The following is a 23338-nucleotide window of genomic DNA, read 5'->3' as shown; positions in this document are numbered from 1 at the left end:
ATGACAGAAATCTGTGGTTAAGTGCAAACCCATACAAATCTGCATGAGCTATTTCATGTTTCAGTGTTAGTCATTTGTTTTCCATGTCTTAATCTTAACCTCTTGTTTGTGATTAAGCACCCTGTAAGACAGGTCAAATTGCACACAAGTGTTGGTCTAATCCTTTATTCATGTTGTACTTAGGGGTTTTCATGCCAGGAAAAGTCGGCTGTTGATCTCCCCTTAGAACTTTGCAGCCTCAGTGGGTATAAATGTTTATCTTTTACATGTTTTGTTTAAAAAATACTAACAAAAAGAAAAAACCCAACAAAAAAACCCCAGTATCAAGATAAAGAAACACAACAATTCCTGGTGGTTGCTTTAACAGCTTTGATCACCTGGATCTCTGCCTCAAACCAGTGCTGGGCTTCCATTCAGGTCTAGCCAGTTAGTCAGATGTCCAAGACAAAGCCCTTGGTGTGGTCATCACTGTGTTGTGGTGGTTGGTTCTCACAGGCTTCAGTGGTAATCTATTTTGGTGCTTTAGAATATCATCTATCTATGCTCTAGCTGTTAGGTTTTGGAAGAAATTTAAATTTCCCTCTTCTGAACCTCCAGTGTAATCCTGTTAACTCTGTCTCTTTCCTTGCTGAGACCAAAGTTATGACTTGATAGAATTTCAGTTAGCTGAAAGTGGCATTTTTTTCTTTAGTTACTAGCACTTTCATTTATTGTCTTCACTTACTTTGCTTAGGGTTTTTATATTAAAAAACCCAACAACTGATATAAATGCAATTTATCAATTCTGTTGTCCTTGACCTTTTCTTTGGTTCAAGAGTGACTTAGAAAGTAAAAGTGACTATAAGTTATTATTTAGTTCTTGGGAAAAAAATAAAATAAAAAGAAACAGCAGAAAGAATTGGTAATAAAGAGCTGATAGCCTTCTCAGGAACAGCTGGTAAGTATTGTTAAGTCTCAGAAATACCTACATCTAGAAAGATAAAAAGACATAAAGGTTACTAATTATCTGCAGAGGTATATTTGGAATGCATTTATTCCTAGATAATATTTAGAAATGGATAAATTATAGAGCTACCATATTCTAATATGCTGTGATGATCCCTTCAGGATCATCAAGTCCAACTCCTAACCCTGCACAAGACACCCCAAGAATCACCATGTGCCCAAGAGCATTGTCCAAACACTTCTTCAACTCTGTCAGGCTGGTGCTGTGACCACTTCCATGGGGAGCTGTTCCAGTGCCCAACCCCCCTCTGGGTAAAAAACCTTATCCTAAACCTAATCCTCCCCGACAAAATTTCAGGCCATTCCTGTCACTGGTCACCAACAGAGAAGAGATCAGTGTCTGCCCCTCCTTCTCCCCTCACAAGAAGCTGTAGCTGCAGTGAGGTCTCCCCTCAGTCTCCTCCTCTCCAGGCTGAACACACCAAGTGCCCTCAGCTGCCCCTCACAAGGCTTCCCCTCCAGACCCTTCACCATCCTTGTGGCTCTCTCCTAGGAGTAGCTGCAGTTATACTGGGTGCATTCGAGTAAATTGACCTGGATATGCAGAAGCAGGGCAGGATTGTTGGGAACACTGATCTTGTAACCAGTCCTTTAGATCTGATTCTTGTATTTCTGCTGTCTCTCTCTTTTTAAAATTCTACTTCAATGGCTCCTGATTTTTGAAGAATTGAGTTACTCATATGAAAAATAATCAAAATTTAAAGTATGAATTAAAGAGGATGTGCAAGATCAGGGGCTCTGTAAATTACTGACTGCATTACAAAATGTAAGCTGTAAAATAACAATAATTTGTTTCTTCTGACCTATCTTGAATTAGATATTATTTTACATTTTTGTGGCAGTCAGTGTGCCACTGAATCTACAGGAAATTGGGCATAACAGTGTACTTTAGGGACATTTTCTGTTTGAAAGGAGGTGGTATCATGGTGACTGTTAAAGAGATGTAAGCAGTTTAATGGAAATACATATCAAATCACACTCCAGTAAAGCTCAGTAAAATAATCTAATATAATACTGTTTAGAAACCTTGATACCCACATGTATTAATTTAAAAATGCACTTGCACTGAAAATTTAAATTTGCAGTATTTCTAGGGAAATTCTCTCCCTCTGTGAAATTTATGGAGGAAGAATAACATTAGCAGTGTACTAGTGGTAGGTTACATTAATACATTTTGAATTAGAGAGCATGAAGATTTGCAGTTGTCCACTCAAATGCTGGAAACTTGTCTTGGATATTTTACATAATTTCTGCTTTATCAAGATTATATTTTTTATATGTATTTTGAGACCATTATACTATGATCTCTTTAACCATATATTATTACTAGGCATCTTGTTGTTAAACCAGAAACTGAATCTGTGTGAAATGAAATCAGCCTTGGCCCATTGCACTGTGAAGTCCTGAATCATCTTTTCTGATGAGAGAGAAGAAAAAGAAGTATATACTTAGGTTAAAAAGCTGGGGTTTTTTTTGTACAAACACAGGAATGTAATTTAGAAAGATTTTTTTTTAATGTGTTTTTCTGTTAATAAACGGGACCCATCTTAGACCCATGTGGAAGTGTTCTTTAAATCAGTAAGTCCTCTGGTCTTAGCTAGAAGTCATTTTTCTAAAGTAACTTTTCTAAACAGACTAGGATACAACTTTTTCATTGTGAGTAAAGGGATCAAATGTCAGAAGTGCACCTTTATATTGAGCATGCTACAAATGCAAATACAAATTGAGACTTGGAAAGAGTTTAGTCATAGAACAAATATCTGCTTTGAAAAGAAACACGTTAGCATTGTGCCTGTACATAGCTGCCCATCTGTCACAGTATTCTGTGGTGTTACAGTATAAAATTTTCAGAGCATTACTGTCAACTTTTACCCCAGTGCCTTGAGAGTAATCATCAGTGAGCAACTGTATCCTTGGAAATTCTTTGAAGGCTCATCCTAGGTCTTTGCTGTATTATTCATTCTGGATCCTGTCAGTAAAATGTGAAATACTTCAGTGGAACTGGCCTCTGGGGATAAAGTCTCTGGGTCTCATTATTGCAATTCCTTTTCAAATATGCAAGGGAAAGTCAATGGTAACACCTGATAATGCCTGGCAAGTCACTCTATAGTTCTTTCTCAGCATGAGAAACCATACACATCTGTCCTTGATGATGTGTGCTGGTTTTAGGAGATTTCACATATCTGTGACAAAAACAAAGAGAAAAGTTAAAAAGGTTTTTCCAAACAAAGTATACTAGAAGTTAGACTTGCTTGCATTTTAAAAGTGTATATTTCTACTTAGTTTTAGATATAGTTAGATGCTTTCTTGGATTTTATATTCAGAGCTAAACAGAAATGCCTTACAGGAGCATGGGAGGAGGATAAAGCTCCATTTTTGTCAACAGTAAACTTAAGGTCTGTTTTCTAGATTGATTGGCTTTTATGGTTTGTTTCACTTTTATCTGCCAGAAGGTTTAACTCTGCTGCAAAGTTTCAGCCCCAGTACACAGTGTCACAGCTCTGAGCAAGCTGTTGTGCTTTTATGATGGCAGTGAAGCAGCAGGTTATTTATAGCTGACAAATCAGTGAAAAGTCACATTAGCTGCTCTGAAAACTCCACATACAAATAAAAACTTGACCCCCAGCAAGCTGTCAGAGCAATTTCTGATCCTTTAGTTTAATCTTCCCTTTTGTGGATCACTGGGTAGGTAATAAAAGCGTATGAGTGCAATACAAATCTGCTGACTAAACCCCTGCTATTTACTTGCTGCTTACTTTTGAATTTGGAGTGTAGCTAATAGTTTCAAAGGTTGCTACATATTTTTCTCCTTTATCTTGCTCAAGTTACTAAGTGAAATGGGAAGTTAAAATGCATGTGAGAAATTTCTATTGCTCATAACTGCTATGTCATCTCTGTGAAAGGCAATCAGCATTACAGCCCAACGCTGGAACAGTGATGTTTATTTAAGAGGATTGGTGGCCAGAAATAAGCCACAGTGTCTAATCAGACACAGGCCCTGCCTGGGCAGTGAGCCACAGCGTTTATTGCGTGTGCATTTCTCACAAGCAAAATGGCTACGTACCGAGGCGGGTGCAAGTGAAGTCTGGAAGAAATTACAGTGGAAACAGCAGTTCTTAGCTTTCTGAGGCAGATTTAAGTTTATTTAAATATATGGGAATGAATGAAACTGTGTGGCTGTGAGTTACAGACAGCCAAATGGGGAATGTCTGTGGGTGTGTGAGGGCTGAGAAGGAAGAACAGTGTTTAGATCCTGCCAAAGCTCCCTTAAGTCCAGATAAACATTCCCCTGGAAGAAAATATTTCAGAAGAAAAAGGAGAAAGAAATCAACCGAGGTGGGATCAGATTCAGTGCATGTTAAAGAAAATGAAGAAAAAAGACAATGTGAAGTGGAGATTGCAGAAAACATCGAGATTCATCCCAAGGGTGTGGGACTGGCTGACTTCCTCCCCGGGAGAGTGACAGTGGCTGGTAATGCTCTGCCTGTGAGTACAGACCTTTCAGTTAATATTCCTAAAGCAAAAGTTTTCTTGGACGAAGCAAAGAGTGATTTTCTTTGTGGGGAGAGCTTTCATGGTAATAATCAGGGGCTCGCCAAGTCTGATGAAATAGACACACAATTAAGGGAACAAGACAAGAGCAATTCAGAGAAACACTGTGCGTGGAAAAGGAAATGTTCACAGGATGATAACAGGAGAGAATTAGCATTCCTGAAGAAGTCCAGTGGTCTTTGTTATAGAAAAGGAACTACTTTGGATTCTGCTCTCCACATTTTAGGCAGACAACATGAAGAAGCTGAGTTAAATGTAACTCCTTGCAGAGTCATTGAAAATGTTCCAGAAAGCAGTAAATCTGAAAAGTTGTATCATTTTCTTTCTCAAAGTATAAGTGATCTGTTACTTGAACAAAAGAGGTTTTATCCTGATGCTGTACTTTCCCATTTACCAAAAGAAAAGGCATTATTTATCATTGCACCAAACAGGAGCAAGGTAAATATTTTGATACAGTGCATTATCTTTGAAAGTTAGCTTAGGATAAGTGTTTGAACAGTAATTTTTGTATTACAAAAATATCTTCACTATGCTGTGTATGAACCTTTTACCATGCTATGATATTTGCTATGCTATGGATATGCTATTGATATTTGTAGGACAGAACATATCACTTGATCTTTTTCAAAGGCTCTGTAATAACTCTGTTCTTTAGGACTATTGATATATTCTTGTCCTGTTTTTCTCTCTGTAGTTGGATCTGTTTCCCAATTTAGGAAAGAGATTTTCATGTTAAAATGTTGCTAGAAGGTGGAATGCATTTTAGAGATCTCATTCAGTATCTGTAAATTTCAAAATATCTGTAAATTTCAAAAGTATCTGTAAATCAGTAGCAGCAAATTTTATTACCACCTCTTCATGGTCTTGTAACTCCTTCAGGTTTTGTATCAAGGAAGGGAATATTTCTAATTCTCTTCAGTTATGACCAGTAGGAAGTGAAGAATGATAGAGCTATGTAGGCAGCTTGAAATAGAACAAGTGAACATTAATCCTGTTAATAGCACTCTACACTTTTTTTTAAGGATCTTTCCTCCCAAACTGTCTAGATGAGCTATTAATATTAATTATTAAAATTCCATCTTCCTCTGAGGGTAGGATTATTTTGTTTTTACAATAAAAGAAACCAAAATACAATCTTAGTTGCAGAATATCTGAAGGAAAGCAAAGTTTTGGTAACCATGCTTACCAATTCAATCCATATTTCCAGTTTTGCCCCACCTATCTTTGGGATAACTGAAATCTGTACATGTGAGTCAAATGCTGGTACTAGGATCTGGTTCAAAACAGATCCCCCTTGCTCAACAGGGACATCTGAGTTTTCAGTTGAGTGAGCAGAGGGAATGGGCATATGCCAAAGGCATTCTTTCCAGCAAAGAGCTAACTAAATGTCTTTTGCTTATATAATTTACTTTTCTAACAGGAATCAAACAATACTTTGTCTGAGCTTAGTTTTTTAAACATAGATAACACACCCAATTACGACATGCAGTTCACAATAGTACAAATAACCTCCTAATACACACAGAGATCTTTGCCCTCCTAATCTTAGCTGGAATTCAGGAACAGCTTAGGAATGTTCTTTGATTTGTACAAAACATCACTGCTGAGTAAGAGGGTATGAGGTTTGTTCAGCTAAGCATGGCTGCTTTTTCCTGAATAATGAAAGTAATGCCATTTCTAATACTGCTGCACTAATTACTCCAACCAGGTCTGTACCTCTTGTTACCACAGAGCAAGGGAGAAAAAAGATTTCTGTTGAGCACCTACATCAACTGATATTGAGAAAACATTGCATGAATATGAAATTACTGACACATCAGGCTAAATGCCTCAGTTGCTAAAATCAGTTCAGTTCTCTTTCTCAGCCCAAGATTCTCAGTATAAGTAATTTTAAGAACACCAAGGTTTGACCTCTAAACAAAACCAGGAAAAACTGGATTTCAGACTTTAATTAGTGTACAAACTCATAACCACTTTCCTTCTGATTGTTTTTGAGAACTAAAAAAGCATTTTAATGTCTTATATTTCTGTCTTTTTTATGTTAAGTAAAGCTGGTATTTATAAGAGTTTGCAAAGGTCTTGTTAGTGGCCTGAGCTGGCACAAAAAGTTTGCAGTTAGCAATCTCAGCTTTAGCATTTTTTTTACTGTAGTTGCAGAGATCAGCAGCCTTCCATTACCTTGCCAACCTACCTGTGCTGTAATGTACTCTCAGCTTAGATAGTGCCTCAGACGTGGCTTATAATTGAAAGCATGTTGCCTTTCCAAACTGAGAAGCAGACACCAGAGGAAACTCATTGGTACAGCTGGATAATTTGCACTGTAACAGGATACGACATTTTACCCTCTGAAAAATATGGCCCCCTCTACTGAAATACATCCTTGGTGTTTCTTGCTGTGGCATGGATTCTTGCGCATGTAAAAATTATGATTTTGTGTTCAAATATGAGCTACTTCATTACCTCTGTTTTCCTGATTACAGAGCTCAGCTTAGAGGGATCTGCTGAAGTGTTGCTCTTGGTTACCCATTAATAGCTTTGAGAGAAAAATTTCTTACTTTCTGCTGAAGCCTAATAAGCATTTCTCAGCTCATAGTGTGGCCCAGGAGAGAGATGATACACCACCAGAATCATGCATCTCTAGCTCATTATATACTTTTGTGCAGTTTAGTGCATTATCAAGTTTAGTCTTGCTTCAAAACATTTAAAATACAATGGAATCAGAGGGTAGACTTCTTACTATCTGTACGAGTCTTGCTCTTTTTCTGTTTGCAGTATGAAAATGAATCACAGAAATCCAGCATCATTGTTGATCTCTTGGAAAAATCTTCAGTCTACTCTGCTCTTTGGGCTCCAAACCGCATCACTTAAATCAGTGTGAAGAAAGAGCTTGAGGCTTTTTGGTGTTTGGATTTTGTATACTGTGTGATGCAGGGGGAATTTACAGGCTGAGGAAAAGCATGTGCAGTAGCAGAAGTGAACACGTTCTCCCAGTTATAAGCAAGAGAGAGTATTTAGTGCCAGTTAAGACTTTGATCCTGAAATAGAAGGCTGTATAGAGAATTACCTCTGTTGCTTTTTCTTGCATAACTTTTAATTCACAGGCTTTGAGATAATTTGGAGAACTGTATCCCTGGCAAACAACTGCTCAAACTCATGCAAATGCTGTAATTCATTCTTTCCACGCTTAAGGAACAAATGTGCTCTACTTAAGCAGTTTATAGTGACCAAATGATAGGCTTGTGGGATACAAAAGGTTCACACAAACTTTGCTTGGAAGGACTAAATTTTATGAGTAGAAGTTTTGGTTTCCCATAATTTATTTTCTGTTCTATCATTCTTACTTTAATAGTTCTTCTGTTTTTCTCCTATGGGAAATGATGTTAGAAATATTGATGATAATGCGTAGTTGGTGGACAAATATCTCTACTGTCCTTATGGGATTATCAAAGGAAAGATGGGATCTCTCCCTTCCTCTTACACCTTATTTTGTTGTGGTGGCATTTTACTTGTTAAAAGTTTTAACTTAATAGGGCACCTTGCAAACTAGAGCCCATATTTGTAGGTGTACTTAAATATAACCATTTGACTCAGCATTTCACTTAGAGTATTTCTAATTTTAAAATACTATTCCAATGTTTATTAAAAAGTCTGAAATGTTAGCCTTGAAAGGTGAAATACTTTATTTAGAGAACAGAAGTGCTCAGGCTGCTTCAGGTCTCAGGCTGATGTTAATGTTCCTTAACCTGTAGTGAAATGGGCTACCTCTATGAATGAAAAGCCTTTTTCTTACTCTTCAGATGGCTAACTAGGGTGCTTGGAAGATTTTGGATCAAAAATCTGTTGACCTTCATGTAATAAACTGAATTAATGTTTTAGCCATCCAAAATTTCAACTGTGAGCTTACCTAATAGTCATGGTCAGAGTAAAAATTCTCCTTGTGTTTGTGTCCATGATTAAAATGTTGTTTATATCTAACACCAGATACTAGGACAGTCTTCAGAAGTTACCTTGATGTTTGAAATTACTTGTTTCCAGACGAATCTAATGTGCACTCAAACATGCTGTGTTTGCACTCTCTGCAGTCTGAAGTGCACAGATCCATCCCTGCTCAATTAACCGTGAAGCAGGCTAAGGGTTTGAACTCAGCACTAAGGAAGGGCCATTAGCAAATTGCATTGCTAGCTTGCTCATGTTAGAGTATATTAAAAAACCTGATAATTAAGGATTATGATAAATAATAATTAACAGAGGACTTTCTGAAAATGACAAACAAAAAATATAGGTTTGGGTTTGTTGTTTTTTTTTTTTTGCTAGACATCTGGCACTTGGGGATGACATCATCTCTTTCAGAAGCATTGTCCAGATAAGCAGTATATGGTTGACTTCATTTACATTGTGATCTGGTTGCTCTGTGATGAATAGAAACTAAAGCTACTGAAAGAACATTTAGTTTGCTTTCTTGCTTTGAAATCCCAAACAATAAAGCTAACCCACAGGAAAATCTTGTATACAGCTGAGTTCCCTAGATTTTTACAAGAAAACTTTCGAAGCGATTAGAAGTTGGTCTTCTGCCACATTGTATTTTCTGTTGTCTTTACAGACACACCTCATCCCATCTGTATTTCATTTAGTAAATAATCTTTGCAGGATTTTGATACCTAGAAAGTTACAAATGATCACAGTTCTCTACTGTGTTTTGAGCTAAAAAAAAGGGGTTTTTTCCCCTTCTGTTTGATCTTAAAAATGTGCTGAAGCTGGAAACAATAGGATGCAAAAAATGCTGTCAGGTTATTTAGGGGCTATTTGAACAGTTAAAATTGTTTTGCTTTCTAGCATTGGTGTTTGTATTTTTCCCTTACATAGATCCAGCAGATATAATGGCCTGTGATAGATATCTGAAGTACTGCATTCACAACTTGTGATTTTGGGGTTACTTGAATAGAAAGTAATGTAAATTTTTCCCCTATATTAAATTTATTTATAATTTGCTGTATAGCTGTAAATGCTCATCATTCCCTGTAAGTATGAGAGGCGGTAAAGCAGAAATTGCATTGAGCTCCATTGCCCTGACATCTCTTAAGGGCTTCCTCTAGGTTCCTGCTTCCCAGTGCTTCCCACCACCTTGTCTTAGGCCATGACATAGCAACATCAGTAGGCAAGCTATACATCATTCTTGACACTCTGATTTTGTAGCTCTAATGTGAGAAAACCCCATAATTTCCAGCCTAGCCTGTTGGAATTCCCCCTGTCAGAGCCCAGACAGAAGATATCTTTGTGCGCAGAGATTCTGAGGCTGGGAGCAGTTGTTATGACCAACCCATCTGACCTCATGGGTGTAGCCGCCTGCTTTATGCTAGAACAGGATTGCTGGAATTTGCACAGCACAATTTACAGCTCTTCTGCAACAAACTCAAGCACCCAGAGTTGTTTGTGGGCAGACCTGCCCTGAGCTGTGGCCTCAGGCTGGCTCTGGAGCCAGAGCACCCCTGTGTCTCTGCAGTGCTGGGTGTGTGCTCGTGGGGAGCAGCTCCCTCCAGGGGGGCTCACTGAGGTGCCTGCTGTCTATTCTCAAGCTGTGGCATTGCCTCAAGCCCTCTTACCTCTGCCCAAGCAGCTCTGCCTGCTTTTTGTAATGGCTGAGCCACATATGCAGGTTGTTATACAGTACCTTGTGGTACTTGGGTTCCTGTGTAGTTCATAATAAAACCTTATATTGTCTCTTGTTAGGATAAGTGGTAAAAGGCAGTCACTTAGAAAAATGAAAACCTGCCATAGCACTTCTTTTGTCAAGGCACATCTTATTTTTCTTCCTTTTTAGAGTTTACCTTTACATTGAGTACAATTTCTGTAACATGAGGTACAAACAATACATGTGCAAATTAGGGAAAATTTGTATTTATGCTGTGGTAGTTTTCCTTGGAAACTGACTGAACTTCATTAAGGGATGATCTAATGAAGTAGTATTTGAATGTAAAATTCCCAATACTTTCCTGCTTTCCCTGATAAGGAGTTGATAATCCTTAGATAATACAAAATTGAACCTTCTTGATCTGACAAAATTTCTATTTATAATCCTTCAGTCTTTTAGTCATTCCTAAAACACTTCTCAAAAACTTTTGTCTTAAAACTGTTATCAGTTTTCACTCAGAATGGCTGTTTTGTCACTGAATTCCAGAACATATACTATAAATCAGTCTGTTATAAGAGAGGAATTTCATAGCTATATATATTCATGAATAATATAAATGTGGTTATTGTATGTGTGACTATATACATATAAAACATATTGAATTTTATATATACTTGTATAGTATATATAAAATATATACTATAGTATATATATAGTATATATAAAATATATAAAAAATATCTATAGTATTTATACTATATAAGTACTATTTATACTATATATATTTATATTAGTTGTCATACATAAAAATAGATTGTATTATCAGCATAAATAAACAGTTACGTTTTTTGCATTATGCAATAATATTATATTGTACCCAGAATTAAGAGACTGAGAACTGGCTAACTGAAGAAAACTGTGAATTTTGTATTTCACATTGAAGATACTAAGAGTGCATAAGGATATGACATGAAAGAATATTAATACAGTACCTGAATAATAATTGTATTCCTGTATGCAGATACCAGACAATAAATTCTCCAGCAATGCAGAGTGATTTTTCTGCAGTATTTTAAACATTCTTATGGATTAGATGTAACTGTAATTTTTATATTAACTGTGTTTTAGATATCTGATATCCATGTTACTGGGGAGTCAGAGGACATGTCTGCTAAAGAGAGACTGCTCCTGTGGTCACAGCAAACAACAGAGGGCTATGCTGGAATTCGTTGTGAAAATTTCACTACCTGCTGGCGCGATGGAAGATTATTTAATGCCATCATTCATAAATACAGGCAAGTACTCTGTTTGCTCCCTTGGAAAATGTTAATTACTGCATTTTAATATAGAAAGAGAGAGGGCTCTATGGTTTATGCTGTAATAGAACTGCAGCTGTGGAGATGACACTGACTCTTCCTTGGTGATTTCCTGCTCCTTGCAGCCAAAGGATGCCTTGTTAACCTTTGCATGTCCCTCCTTCCTCAGAGAAGTATTTCCAGGAATCCTGTACATCTTTCATGGGGTATGTTCAAGCTGCTAGGAAGCATGTTTCCAGAATTCAGTCTTCTCCACAGTCCTTCTTTGTCATACTGATGTTTAAGTGTAGGCAGGGCAGAGGCAGAACTGATCACCAAAGTCCAAAACTGTACTGCTGGTGAAAGCCATCAACTACTGTATGACTGTATGATATGTCTGAGATCCCTGTCTTCTTCCTTGTGTGACTTTACCCTTGGATGGCCCTGGAGTGTAGAGCTTCTTCAGTGTTTATGTGTGGAGCCCAGACCTATGCTGAGATGCCTTTTCATGTAAAAGGGTATTCCCATGGAAAATGTGACCAGCTGGCTTGAATGTTCTCAGTTTGAGAAGGGATTTGTGCTTTTGTGACCACACTCTTACAAAGTTAAGCAGACATTGTAGAGTCACTGATGGCTGTGACCAGAGACTAAAGGTACAGGATATTAACTTGAAATGCAGCTGAAAGTGTCTACTGATAGGACAGGATTTCTGATTCTGGATTCTAAGTGAGAATAGGTCTCTCTTGACAAAGCTGACTTTGGCATCAAGCTTGTCAGAGATTTAATCATTGAACTTCTCACTGTTCTCTCTTGGTTGGTGATGTATCTTCTTTATTGTGTATTTTGTTGGTTCCTGAATTGACTAAGAAGGTTTATGTCTTAGAGGACCACGTGGGAGAGTATTCTACCTGCTGGGTTAATCAGTGTGTACTAACTTGTCCTTGTCCCAACTGCACGAGGCTTTCTGGGTTTATCATAGCATGTGTAGTTTGTACTCTATGCCCTGGAGCATATAATAAGGAAGTTTAAGGGTGCATGATTTCATTGGTATAATTTGAAGGAGTGGAAGGAGTGTCCCCAGTAAAGGCAAATTTGTTTGTTTGTATTTTTTTTGCACATCCAGTGAACAGAACCTGGAGTAGATTATTTTGGTTTGGTTTTGGATTTCCTCTTGTGGGACCACTTGGCCCACCACAGAAGGAGGTCTAGGTAGACACAACATACATGTGATCCTTATGGGGATTAGGACACTAAAGTAAAATGGGAGATAGCTGCAGCCTTTTCCTCACAGGCTGTGTATAAAGGCTGCAAGCATCATGCACCGTGCTCAAAGTGCCTGAGAAGCTGGCTGTGGCACTGCATAATTTCGTGGTAAAACAAAGCTGCATCTCAGTCAATGAGGTTGTTTTCTGACATGCTTCTGTTCTGGGTAGCTGGTCAGGGAGGAGGTGCATGCCAGCAAGAAAGTCTCTTTTAGTAACATTGGCAAGACAAAAGGAAATAGCTGGCAGAAGACAAGGCTGTTTTGCTTGGGACAGAACAACCAAAGGAATGAACATAGCACAGGCAAGTATTTGAAAAAATAAACAATATGAAAGATACAGAGGGATTGGACAGAGAAAAAAAAGGAAGGAACTTAATGAGATGGAGTAATGGAAAATATTTCCCAGAGCTTCTTCAGAACCTTGTAGCTCTTGCATAGAGCAGTGTAGCCTTAACTGGTACAGACCAGTTAATAAATAATGAAAAACTTGAATCCTGTCCTCCAGCTGTGCAAATGTTAATACCTTGGGATATGACTGAATTGCTTTTTTGGATCAGTGTTTCTGGCATTACCCTGTGAGTTTCATTCACAGTGTTTCAGCAGGGAAGAACCGGCACCTTTGACTGCAGTGTGTTGCACAAAGCAAGTGATTCAGTGACTGGGGAGCAGAGTCCCCATTTATGTGCTTCTGTGCCAGTTTCCTTTGAGCTTAACTTCCGTCTGTAAACATAACTTCACCTAAGGATTTTGTCCTTCCCAGGAATGTTTACCAACCTTATCTAATGTGTTTTTGCTGTGAGAAGTTACAGGTTGTTGGATTCTGTTTCAAATGGAATGAGAGTGAGATTCTTCTGCTGATTTCAATGAGTTTCTATGTTTCTTTACTTTTTTGTTTTGTACCATTAAAACAGAGAGAATAATTTCCAGCTATTGCTCACAAGAGAGGAATGATCTTCCCAAACAGTCATCTGTTATTTTTAACTATATTGTTTTACTCCAGAGACCTCTTTTAATGCTTCATTTGTCTTCTGAGCAGTAAGTAGGTCTTTTAAACACTAAAAGATCTGCTCAGTTCTGGCAGTGATTCTCCATTTGCTCTGTTTGTCTGTTTTAGTAGCTCCCAGTTTGTGGATCACAGGTGGTGTCAGGAGCTGGTTTGAGCATCCTGTGGGTGCTGCCAGCTGGTGTGCTCCACCAGGGTGGATGACCAGATGTGCCTGCTTGGATGGTGGGGTGGGACCATGGTGCTGCCACTGTGGAGCATCCCCGTGGGGGCACAGCTGTCAGTTGTGTTGCAGCATGGCAGCCCCCTGCACCAGGTGTGCTGTGCCCGCTGGAGATACTTCTCTGTACAGGGGCATCTGGGCTGGGAGGAGAATCAACTCTGCAAATGGGGGACAGGGCTCTTCAGGTGGGACATGACTTTGAGTCCTGGAAGGGCTTTAATTGGGCTCAGACCTTATTTTAAGGGCCTGACATTTAGTGCTATGACAGTAAAACCCAGAAGGCTCAAATACCCCGGTTAGTAACTAGAACTGCGGTGTGCTGAGCCACAGTAAGCTGTGTGTTGGATGGAGGGCACATGCCATGCCAGGGCACAGCAGCAGGAACTCCCTCAAGAGGTCCATCAGGGCAGGGCCTGGCACGTTGGCCATTCCACTGCCCCAGTCAGGAGCAGGGCAGCCAGGGGGGCACCAGGGCAGCCCCAGCCCTCGCACTGGGACCTCCCTGGGGCTGTGCTGGGGCTGGACCTGCCATGTGTGTGTTGCCTGCAGGGTGGCTGCACCACTGCTGTGCCATAGCTCAGCTGTGGGCCAGAGGCCAGGGCACCAGCAGCTCCCAGAGGACAGCCCTGGCCCACAGCCCTGGCACCAAGGCTGAGAGACCTTCTCTGGATGCACCAGCGAGAGCACAAGCCATATGAGTCCAACACGATCCCTACAGTCAGTGGCCCATGAGACAGGGAGATGTCACTGTCCAGTTCCAGGTGACAGGATAGGAGTGGCAGGTCATAATTACCTCCTCTCCAGGCATACATGAATTTTTTTTTAATTGCAAGTACATACCAGCTTCTAGACTTCAGGAGATTGCTGAAGCTGTGAAGGGCTGGGTGAGGAGCTGGGCTGTGACTCAGCTGCCAGCAGGCAGGGAGCCTCTCCCTTCAGCAGAACTGGCAGCCTGCCCTCTCTTAATGGCAGGTTAGAAAGGTTTCTTTTGTTTTTCTCTCTTGACAGAGGATCTTAGCACCTTTTCGTGCAAGCAAGCTGAGATTTGTGGTGCAGGACTGCAGGAATAGTGCATGGATATGCCATGTCTCCCTACTCCCCCAGGAAGCATGGGAGATACTCCATAAGGCCGGGATTTCCCTGTCATCACTGTCATACCCACTGCAGCATCTTGGTGCACGTTGGTGGCCCAGTGGGTGACCCAGTCCCTGTCCCCCTGCACCCACAGCTGTGCTGGCAGGGCTCCACTTGCAGTGTCAGGCAGGGATGTGGGCGGTGTAAGGTGCTGGAGCTCATACACTGGAGTCATTCACCCTCTCTCCTGAGCAAATGCAGGATATTTATTTTCTGTTCCCTTGAGCAATGAGGGTTAGGTTGTCAGAGCTTCTCATAAAGGCCTTCAGTTACTTTCTCCCTCACTTCTATTAGGAGTATGAATGACTTGCCAGTAATTTTGTAGTGCTCTTTAAATCAAGGAAAGTAATTTTATGAATAATGGAAACGAGAGGGAAAAATTTCTTTATTTGAGGTGCTTGGATACGTATACCACTTGATTTTTTTCCCAACACCACATTTAGAAAAAAGTAATTTTTTTCTATGTGAGAAACTTCCTTATATTTTCAGCAGTTTGCAGTGGTCCATGTTTACGGGGAAAGATCGGAGATTACTTGGCTGAAATTTTGAAGAGTATATAAAGTTTCCATTTCCATCCTGTACATGGTTAAAACCCTGGGAAAAGGGCTTCACACTGACCTCAAGAACTGCCTTGGAGGGGGCTCCATTGCAGGCCCTGGAGTTTGGTTTAATCACAGAATCATAGAAAGGTTTGGGTTGGAAGGGACCTTAAAGATCACGAGTTCCCACCTCCCTGCCATAGACAGGGACACCTCTCATTAGACCAGGCTGCTCAGAGCCCCATCCAGCCTGGCCTTGAACACTGCCAGGGATGGGGCATCCACAGCTCTGGGCCACGTGTTCCAGTGCCTCATCACCCTCACAGAAAGGAATTTCTTCCTAATATCAAATCTAAACCTGCTCTGTTCTGTGGGAATACTTGTCCTTACACAGACCAAATCAAATTATAACATTAAAAAGCGTGTTTTAATAGTGGACATTAGCAGATTTGTATTTGTATTTAAATATATAAGCTATCAGACTGTTTTTTAACCTCCACATTTTTCTTCAGATATGTGGTCAGGCCTTTAGAGAAAGCTACAGATACGCCCAGGAGATTTAAGAATATGCTTTATGTCTCATCTGTTATATCATTTGCCTTTTATAGCTTAATTATTCATTGAAGATGTATGTTATTTTATTCAATATGTTCTGTTGGAAGAAATCTAACTTCAGGCAGTTTCAAAATTACGTGATGTTTCTTCTGTGCCATTATATAGTATGTAGCAAAAACCTGGAAGCCAGACTTTGAAGTTGGAGGCAGACTTTAATCAGAGTGTAATGCCCAGATTTTTCTGGAGATACTACCACCTACACCCTGGAATCTTCATTCTGCATCATTATCCCCTTAAGTATTTCTAGTCACTAGTCTAGGTTTTGGGTAAATGCTCAATTTCTCAATTTTTTTTTTTTTTGTTTATTGCTGGGCTGTTGGGGTTTTTTCTTTTTTTTTTTCTTTTTTTTTCTGTACATGCCTTTTGACCAGAAATAAGAAATACTAATTTTTTAGAAGTGTATCCCAGTTATATCCCCTATATATAGAAACAGGTTTTTTTTCTATAGAGAGTGAAAGCTGCTCTTATTTCAGTAGGAGTCATATGCCAGACGGGGAGCTAGTAATCTGTATTGTAGATCTGCGTTGCACTTGGCACATACATTTATTTTACAGCAAATTCAGATAAAAGGTTATACCAAAGTAACAAACCTATTGTTTTGATCTCAGACTGCCCTGGACCTTTACTACATAAGAACTACAGGAATTTTCAGTTAAAAAGTGTCTAAAATGGAATTTAAGAAATAGTAAAAATAATAGCTGTAACATTTACAGTTAGCTGGTACCTGTAGGTGCTCCATTAAGGATAATGACTGTTGATATTCAGAAAACAGACATGGTCACAGACTAACTAATCTTATTTTCTAGAGGAAAAAAGATGAAGTATAGAGGATAGGATCAGATTAATATCACACATGAATGTTTTTTGTAAAAATGTGTGCCCTCCTTTATACAGTTTCTTTTTGTATTCTCACAGCTTTTACAGTAGAGAGTTAATTTTGATTTTAGCATTTACAAAAGGAATTTCAGCAAAAGCATTATGTTCTTCTGTAACGAGATAGTAGCATTTAATGAGTAGCTTCAGTGGTGCCTGTATGGTGAAAAATAGCATCTGTTCAGGAAGACCTGCAAGCTCAGTTCCCAGATAAAGACACATTTTTTAAGTTCTAGTCTCAGGTGTTAGGTCTGTTCTAGTAAATGAAGTGCTCCTGCTTTCCAGCCCTGAGGATAAGTGGTACAGCAGGGCTTGGTCTGCTTGGCTGAGCTGTCCCTCTGCCCCCAGACAGGGTGCAACTCCTTTGGAGCTCTCTTGGGTCAGTGCTGCCCTGGAACTGGGCTCGTGTGTTGCCTGGCAGAGTGTGCCAACACTCACAATGGGCCACAGCCACGCTATGGGAAGGACTAGGAACTAAAGGCCATGGGCCCTTGGTCTGCCTTTGTACACTCAGACACGTCCAGCTGCGTCTGGACCTCCAGGTGAATGTCAGCAACCACAGAAAATGTGAAAGGCTGGTTAGGAGAGACAAGGGATAAAATGTGCTCAGGTCAGGCAGCAGTGTGACAAGCAAGCAGGACTGTAGTGTACATGTGAAAGGTTTAAGACAAGAAAACAAGTGAGGTTATTTCACGTAATGCTGTTCCAGCCCTTGCCAAGGCCACATGCAGACAGTTTCTATAAACTTTGGCACCACCTAGCAAGGATTAGAAATGCTAGAAACAGGGAAGGTGGTGATAGAGTTAAAAGGGGTATATTTTGAGCACAATAAAAATGTTTTTACTGTATTAAAGAATTTCTGTTAAAGAAATGCAGGGATCTGATACAGAGGAGCCTTTGTTACTGCTTTGTGCAAGACCTTAATGAGACCTTAAAACTACAAAGCCTGTGGTTTTATGCTGCATTCAGTGTAGAGAGTGAGTGAGGAGATGGCTACTATTCCCAGACAAAAGAGGGACAGAGGCTAACAGTGAATCCAGCATGCAAGAAGTGTAGGTACACAGAGTGCTTCCTGTGGGAGGAAGAGGAATAGAAGCTGCAGTGTGTTCCCAGAGGAAGCAGCAATGTAACAGGTCCATAAATGCTAGATAAAGTGAGACAAATTTTCCAGGGTCACAGTGCTTTGCTTTTGAAATGTTGCTGTCATAGCTCAGTATGCTTTCAGAATTACACAGTGGATGTTTTCTGAGTGTGGTATAGCATGGAGCAAGCTAGATTGATGCCTGCTAAATGACTGCTCTGGTTTGGAACAAGATGTTTCAACCTTACCCAGGATGATTTGCTGTGTATATATAGTTGGTTGAACTAAGCTCCTGGCCAGCAGTGCATGTGGCATCCCTCTGATGTTAAAACATGTTGCAACTGCTCACATACTGACTTGAATACATTCCTTAAGGGGAGGGATAATAATGCCTCAATTTGCAGGAACATGTTGAGCACCCTTGGGGAATGAATGAGAAAGAAACTAAATATTACACAGTGTCAAGCCTTAAAATGCTAGGGGATAAGTTTTAAATAAAGAGATTAGTTGGGTCTGCTGGTTTTTGCTTGCTGTTTTGTGACTTGTACTTTTTTGTAACCCAGCTTTAACAGAAAGAAAATGTGACTTTGATGTCTTGTACCCCTCTTTCCATGCACCTCATGGTGTGGCTCCTACTATTTTCAACAGATTTTGTTGTGTAGAATAAATGAACTTGGTGTTGAGAATTGGCAATTTGGGAAAACATAAACTGCATTTAGGGTGCTTAAAAATATTGACATGCTTTTAATATTACTTGCCTGAGTATATTTCTAATGGATTTACAAATAGCAAGTTACCTAACCTGGAGCTTAATTGGATGTACGCAGAAGAATTCTGTGATGGCTCTTGGTAAAGGCTGTATTAAAATAGTACCAGAAGCATGCCTGCAATTTTAGTATCTTGTGTTGTGGTGGTGGTGGTTAGCCTTAGTGGGTATTAGATGGGTGACTTCCAGTCAGTTGGGTTGATTAATTTCAGACCTGGACTTGAAATGATCTCTGTGTATATTGTGCTGAATCCTACTGCTAAGTAGCAGCTGAATAACAGTTTTCTTTTTGCTGTAACTCAGAAAAAAACCCCAATCTGGAATGAAATCAAAGCTTTTCTCTGGCCATTTTAATGGGAAGAAAACATAAAGTAACACTTTGCGTTGAAAGGCCAGGCTTTTTTAATTGGGGGTTCACGTGTTTTGTACTCTTGGAACAGCAAAGACCAGGACGCCTAATGGTGTCAGAAGTCTTAATCCAAAAGGATGTGGTGTCTGAGCAGTGGGGCCATATGTGCCAGTGATAAATCACATAGGGAAATGTCTTGGTCTTCAGGGAATGCCTTTGGCAAATTTGTGGCACATGGAGAAATGGTTGCCTCCAAGACAGGACAAGGAGCTTTTGGGAAATTATTTGAACTCTTTACAGTACCTCACCATTCTTCCTCATTGGTAACTATACTAATCCCACTGGGAAGCCATTCTGTCAAGCACCCACTACTGTGGTCTGGAGGGCGTATTCTCAGGATGCAGAACAGAAAAACATTTTAGTTGGGTTTCTTCATTGTCTTTTTGGTATTCACAGTTCAAGGAAAAGTACATTATTTAGGATTATTTTTGTGGATTGCATGGTGTGGGTTGAGGTTATGAGCTACAACCCTCATTTCCATTTAAATTTTATCATAGCCAAAAATTGCTGAAGCTGCTGTACCATTACTGGTTTTATAATGATGGAAAAAGCTCTTAGTACTAAGAGAGTGTAAAAACTGATTTTAAATCTAGTGGAAGGACTAACAGATCCTTTCTAGTTTCATTCATGTTTGTACTGGGTTTGAAACCCGCATTGCAAACTTACTGCCAAGTTGTGATTAGGGTTTGTTTTGCATGGCTAAAGATGAACTCCACATTTAACTAAAAGATCTTTGATATTGCAGTGCCACAATTGTGTATTTACCTAAATTAATTGGTATGGCAAGTTTCAGGTAAAGTTTTGCAGTGCTAACAAAGGTAGGACAGGCAGCTTCATTAGGTTTGTTAAATTCAGTGCTTGTCAATTCAAGGGCATGCACAATAGAAGGAATTACCTTAGTTAGCTCTGTATGTTGTTAGGAGATTAATTAATGTTAGGGCACCTGACAACTTTTGCTCTCCTTATTTTAAGTGCAGTTAAAATATTAATTCTTTTTCTGTGGGAAGTTTTGATATAATATGTTGGGATGTCTGAAGAACAGACATGCATTTGTAAATAGTGTGCCCTTGTTATACTATCCATTGCAATTAGTTTTTTTCAGTTTTATTCATCATATCTGAAAATTTAGATGAAAAACTATTAAGAAATAAGCAAAGTAGAGCTGAAGAGTTCAGATCACATGAGAAATTTTCAGCTCTCAAGGAAATAAAAAGGCGTTTTTGTTCATCTTTATAGAGGCATTGAGTGAAATCTATAGAGATACATAAAATCATGTAGTGCAGGCATTCCTGTCATACCAACAGAAGAGGACAAACCAAAAAGGATAAAAGGCACAATGATCATATTAACAGAGTATGTAATTGAGGCTGGGGACCTGTGGAGATTTAGAAAAGATTTTGCCACATACGTGAACAAACAACGTGCAGAACTGCATGCAGCAGCATACTTTTTTGTTTATCACAGTTGTAAGGATAAAGCTTTCCTATAGTGACTGTTTTCTAATTGAAATCTTTGATTTTCTCTGAATTCTGGACTGTTGCCTAACTTCAGTGACATCACAGCTCAGCTTCACCCAGTGGTTTGATGCATTGGGGTGATTTTTTTTATCACCATATCATATGTGAATCTAGAGCTTCTGAATGAGGGGGAAGTCTGAGGTGTAATGGAAGACAGTTTTGATTCAGAGTTGACATTTTATGTCCTTTCCTTGGCATGGGGTTTTTGACACCAAGGAACCTGCTACAGAACCTTGTACTGTATGTCCACATGGTGGTCCTTGATTGTGATGATGGGAGACCTGTACCTCCCTAATGCCACAAAGTCAAACCTCCTTGACATTCTTGAGCAGAAACTCTCCTCTTCCTCTTCTCTAAGTAATCAGACTATCCCTGAAAAAAACCCCAGGAAAATGTGGTAGGCATATGTACTAGCAAAGGGTACCTCTGACACTGGGGTTAGGTCTCCTGGTCACCACAGTGTGTGAGCACTGCAAACGTGGGGAATCAAGAAAAGTGTGTGGGGCACAAAGAATGGTATGGGGTAGTTGAAGTCCAGCCATCATTCCAACTGTGTTATTGCCTCAGTCTTTCTGAGGCAGGTTCTTTGACAAGCTGTTCTGAACAGGGCTTAGATTTGTACCTGAGTGGGGACAACTTGTTTAGTAAGTTCTAAAACAGTGACTCTACACATAAACTGCTGTAAACACGTTGGTATTTTTATAACTGTGTTAAGTGATAGGCAAATGGTAGGCCTAATTGTATAGGTTAAATAATATATTTTGCTTCATCATCTCATTTGTAGAGTTCCTGGGAAAGTAACAGGGGATAAATATTTGAAAAGATAGAGCTAAAATTTCAGTTTTGCATGATTTTTTTTATTCCTTTCTTTGCAATGTTTCTGTTATTGACTAAAATCTCTAGAACTGATGATTTTTTGTTTGTTTGTAAAATTTTTGTCTATGACTGTGTATTCTGGCATGGTCTTTCATTTGTTCTAGTAATCCTTCCATCCCTAATAAAGGCATGAGTCTTTCTGGCACCCATCCTTTTCATTTTTCAGTGAACAATGAAAAAAAATAAGTTTAACTTCTCTAAGCATTTTCCAATTACAGCAGTGGAAAAGCTAATTGGGCTGTAGTGACATGGTACACTTCACTCTGCATCTTCAGTCATGTTTTTTTGAGAGTTCTGCTTGCAAGTCTCTGAGTTAGTGTTTCAACTAAATATAAGCCAAGAATGAAATATCCTTTAATACCAGGTTATTACTCAGGCAGCATGCAGAGTTTTGACTGAGAAAGAATTGTGGAGGTTAAACAGTTTAGATGGTTCATGTAAATAACTTCAGGCTTCTCAGCCTTCTGAATGCATTAACAGAATTTTCATGTGGAATATTACTCTGATATATATGTTTTAGTAAAGATTAACATTGTTGTAACTTGAGCAAGTGTCATCCCAGAAGAAGTGAGGAGAAGGATGTGACTTCTTCATCGACTGGGAAAATAAAGTTCAGTTAAACATCTTTTTCTGTTTTGAGATATCAAATCCCCTTCAAATATGACATTTTATTTTAATGGGCAAATATTATAGCTGCTAGTTTGGATCTTAAACTGTTTTGCTAGGTATTAAGTTCTGGCAATAGGAAAATCTACATGTGCCTAATGTTATTTATAATGCACAACTCTGATTTCAAGGATTCTTTGCAGAGCAGAAGTATCTGCTGTTATTCAGATGTTGCTCTCCTCCCTCTCTTTGTGGTACTAGGTATTGTTTTTTTGAACTTATCATAATTTTGTTAGCTTCCTAATTCATGGTGTATTATTTACACTTTCCCCCCCATCATTTCTGATACAAATTGTGTCTAATTTCTAACACCTACACTAAGATCTCAAATGGCAACAGCAGACTTTTAATAAATTAAATGATTAATGGCTCTTAATGTGGAAGCCAAACCCTTTGACTTAGGTGTGGCTGCAGCAGAAGCATCTTCTTTGCATGGAATGTTCCAACTTGACTGGTGTTTGGGATGTTTATGTGTGTTTTCGTGGCAAGGCCCCAGCCTGCTGAAAAATCTGCCATAAGATGACTCACAATATTATGACAGAAGGTAGAGTCATTGTATGTTACTTAAAGGCCATTTAGTTTAATTTGGTCTTGATTATGCATAAAACTACTTAACAATGCTATTCAAATTGCTGTAAAATAGATTTATAGTACATTACAAATAACTTCTACAAAACTCATATATTTGCTTTATAGCCTTAAAAAATGGAAATGTTTGCCATGATGGACAATGCTTTTAAATTAAAATGTTTGCTTCAACCATGACAATTAATGTATTAGAGGATACTCATCACAACTGCAATTTCAACAGTTATTTTGAGTCAGTGGACAGGTATCTCTGCAAGCTTACAGCAAGTAAAAATGACATTTATTTATATTTAAAATTGCAAA

The 23338-nt window shown here is 39.1% G+C and overlaps 1 protein-coding gene across 8 annotated transcripts in view; it reads left to right on the top strand.

Moving 5' to 3' along the window:
* Window positions 1–23338, top strand: part of LOC115902774 (dystonin-like) — a 289291-nt gene that overhangs the window by 116701 nt on the left and 149252 nt on the right. For all 8 annotated transcript variants that reach the window (XM_030946564.1, XM_030946561.1, XM_030946560.1 and 5 more), the window contains one exon: window positions 11315–11481. In XM_030946564.1, the coding sequence (XP_030802424.1) occupies window positions 11315–11481 (167 nt within the window). The remainder of the gene's footprint in view (window positions 1–11314; window positions 11482–23338) is intronic.

Source organism: Camarhynchus parvulus, chromosome 3 (assembly GCF_901933205.1).
Source record: "Camarhynchus parvulus chromosome 3, STF_HiC, whole genome shotgun sequence".
Lineage (NCBI taxonomy): Eukaryota > Metazoa > Chordata > Aves > Passeriformes > Thraupidae > Camarhynchus > Camarhynchus parvulus.
This window is presented reverse-complemented; position numbering and strand designations above follow the sequence as displayed.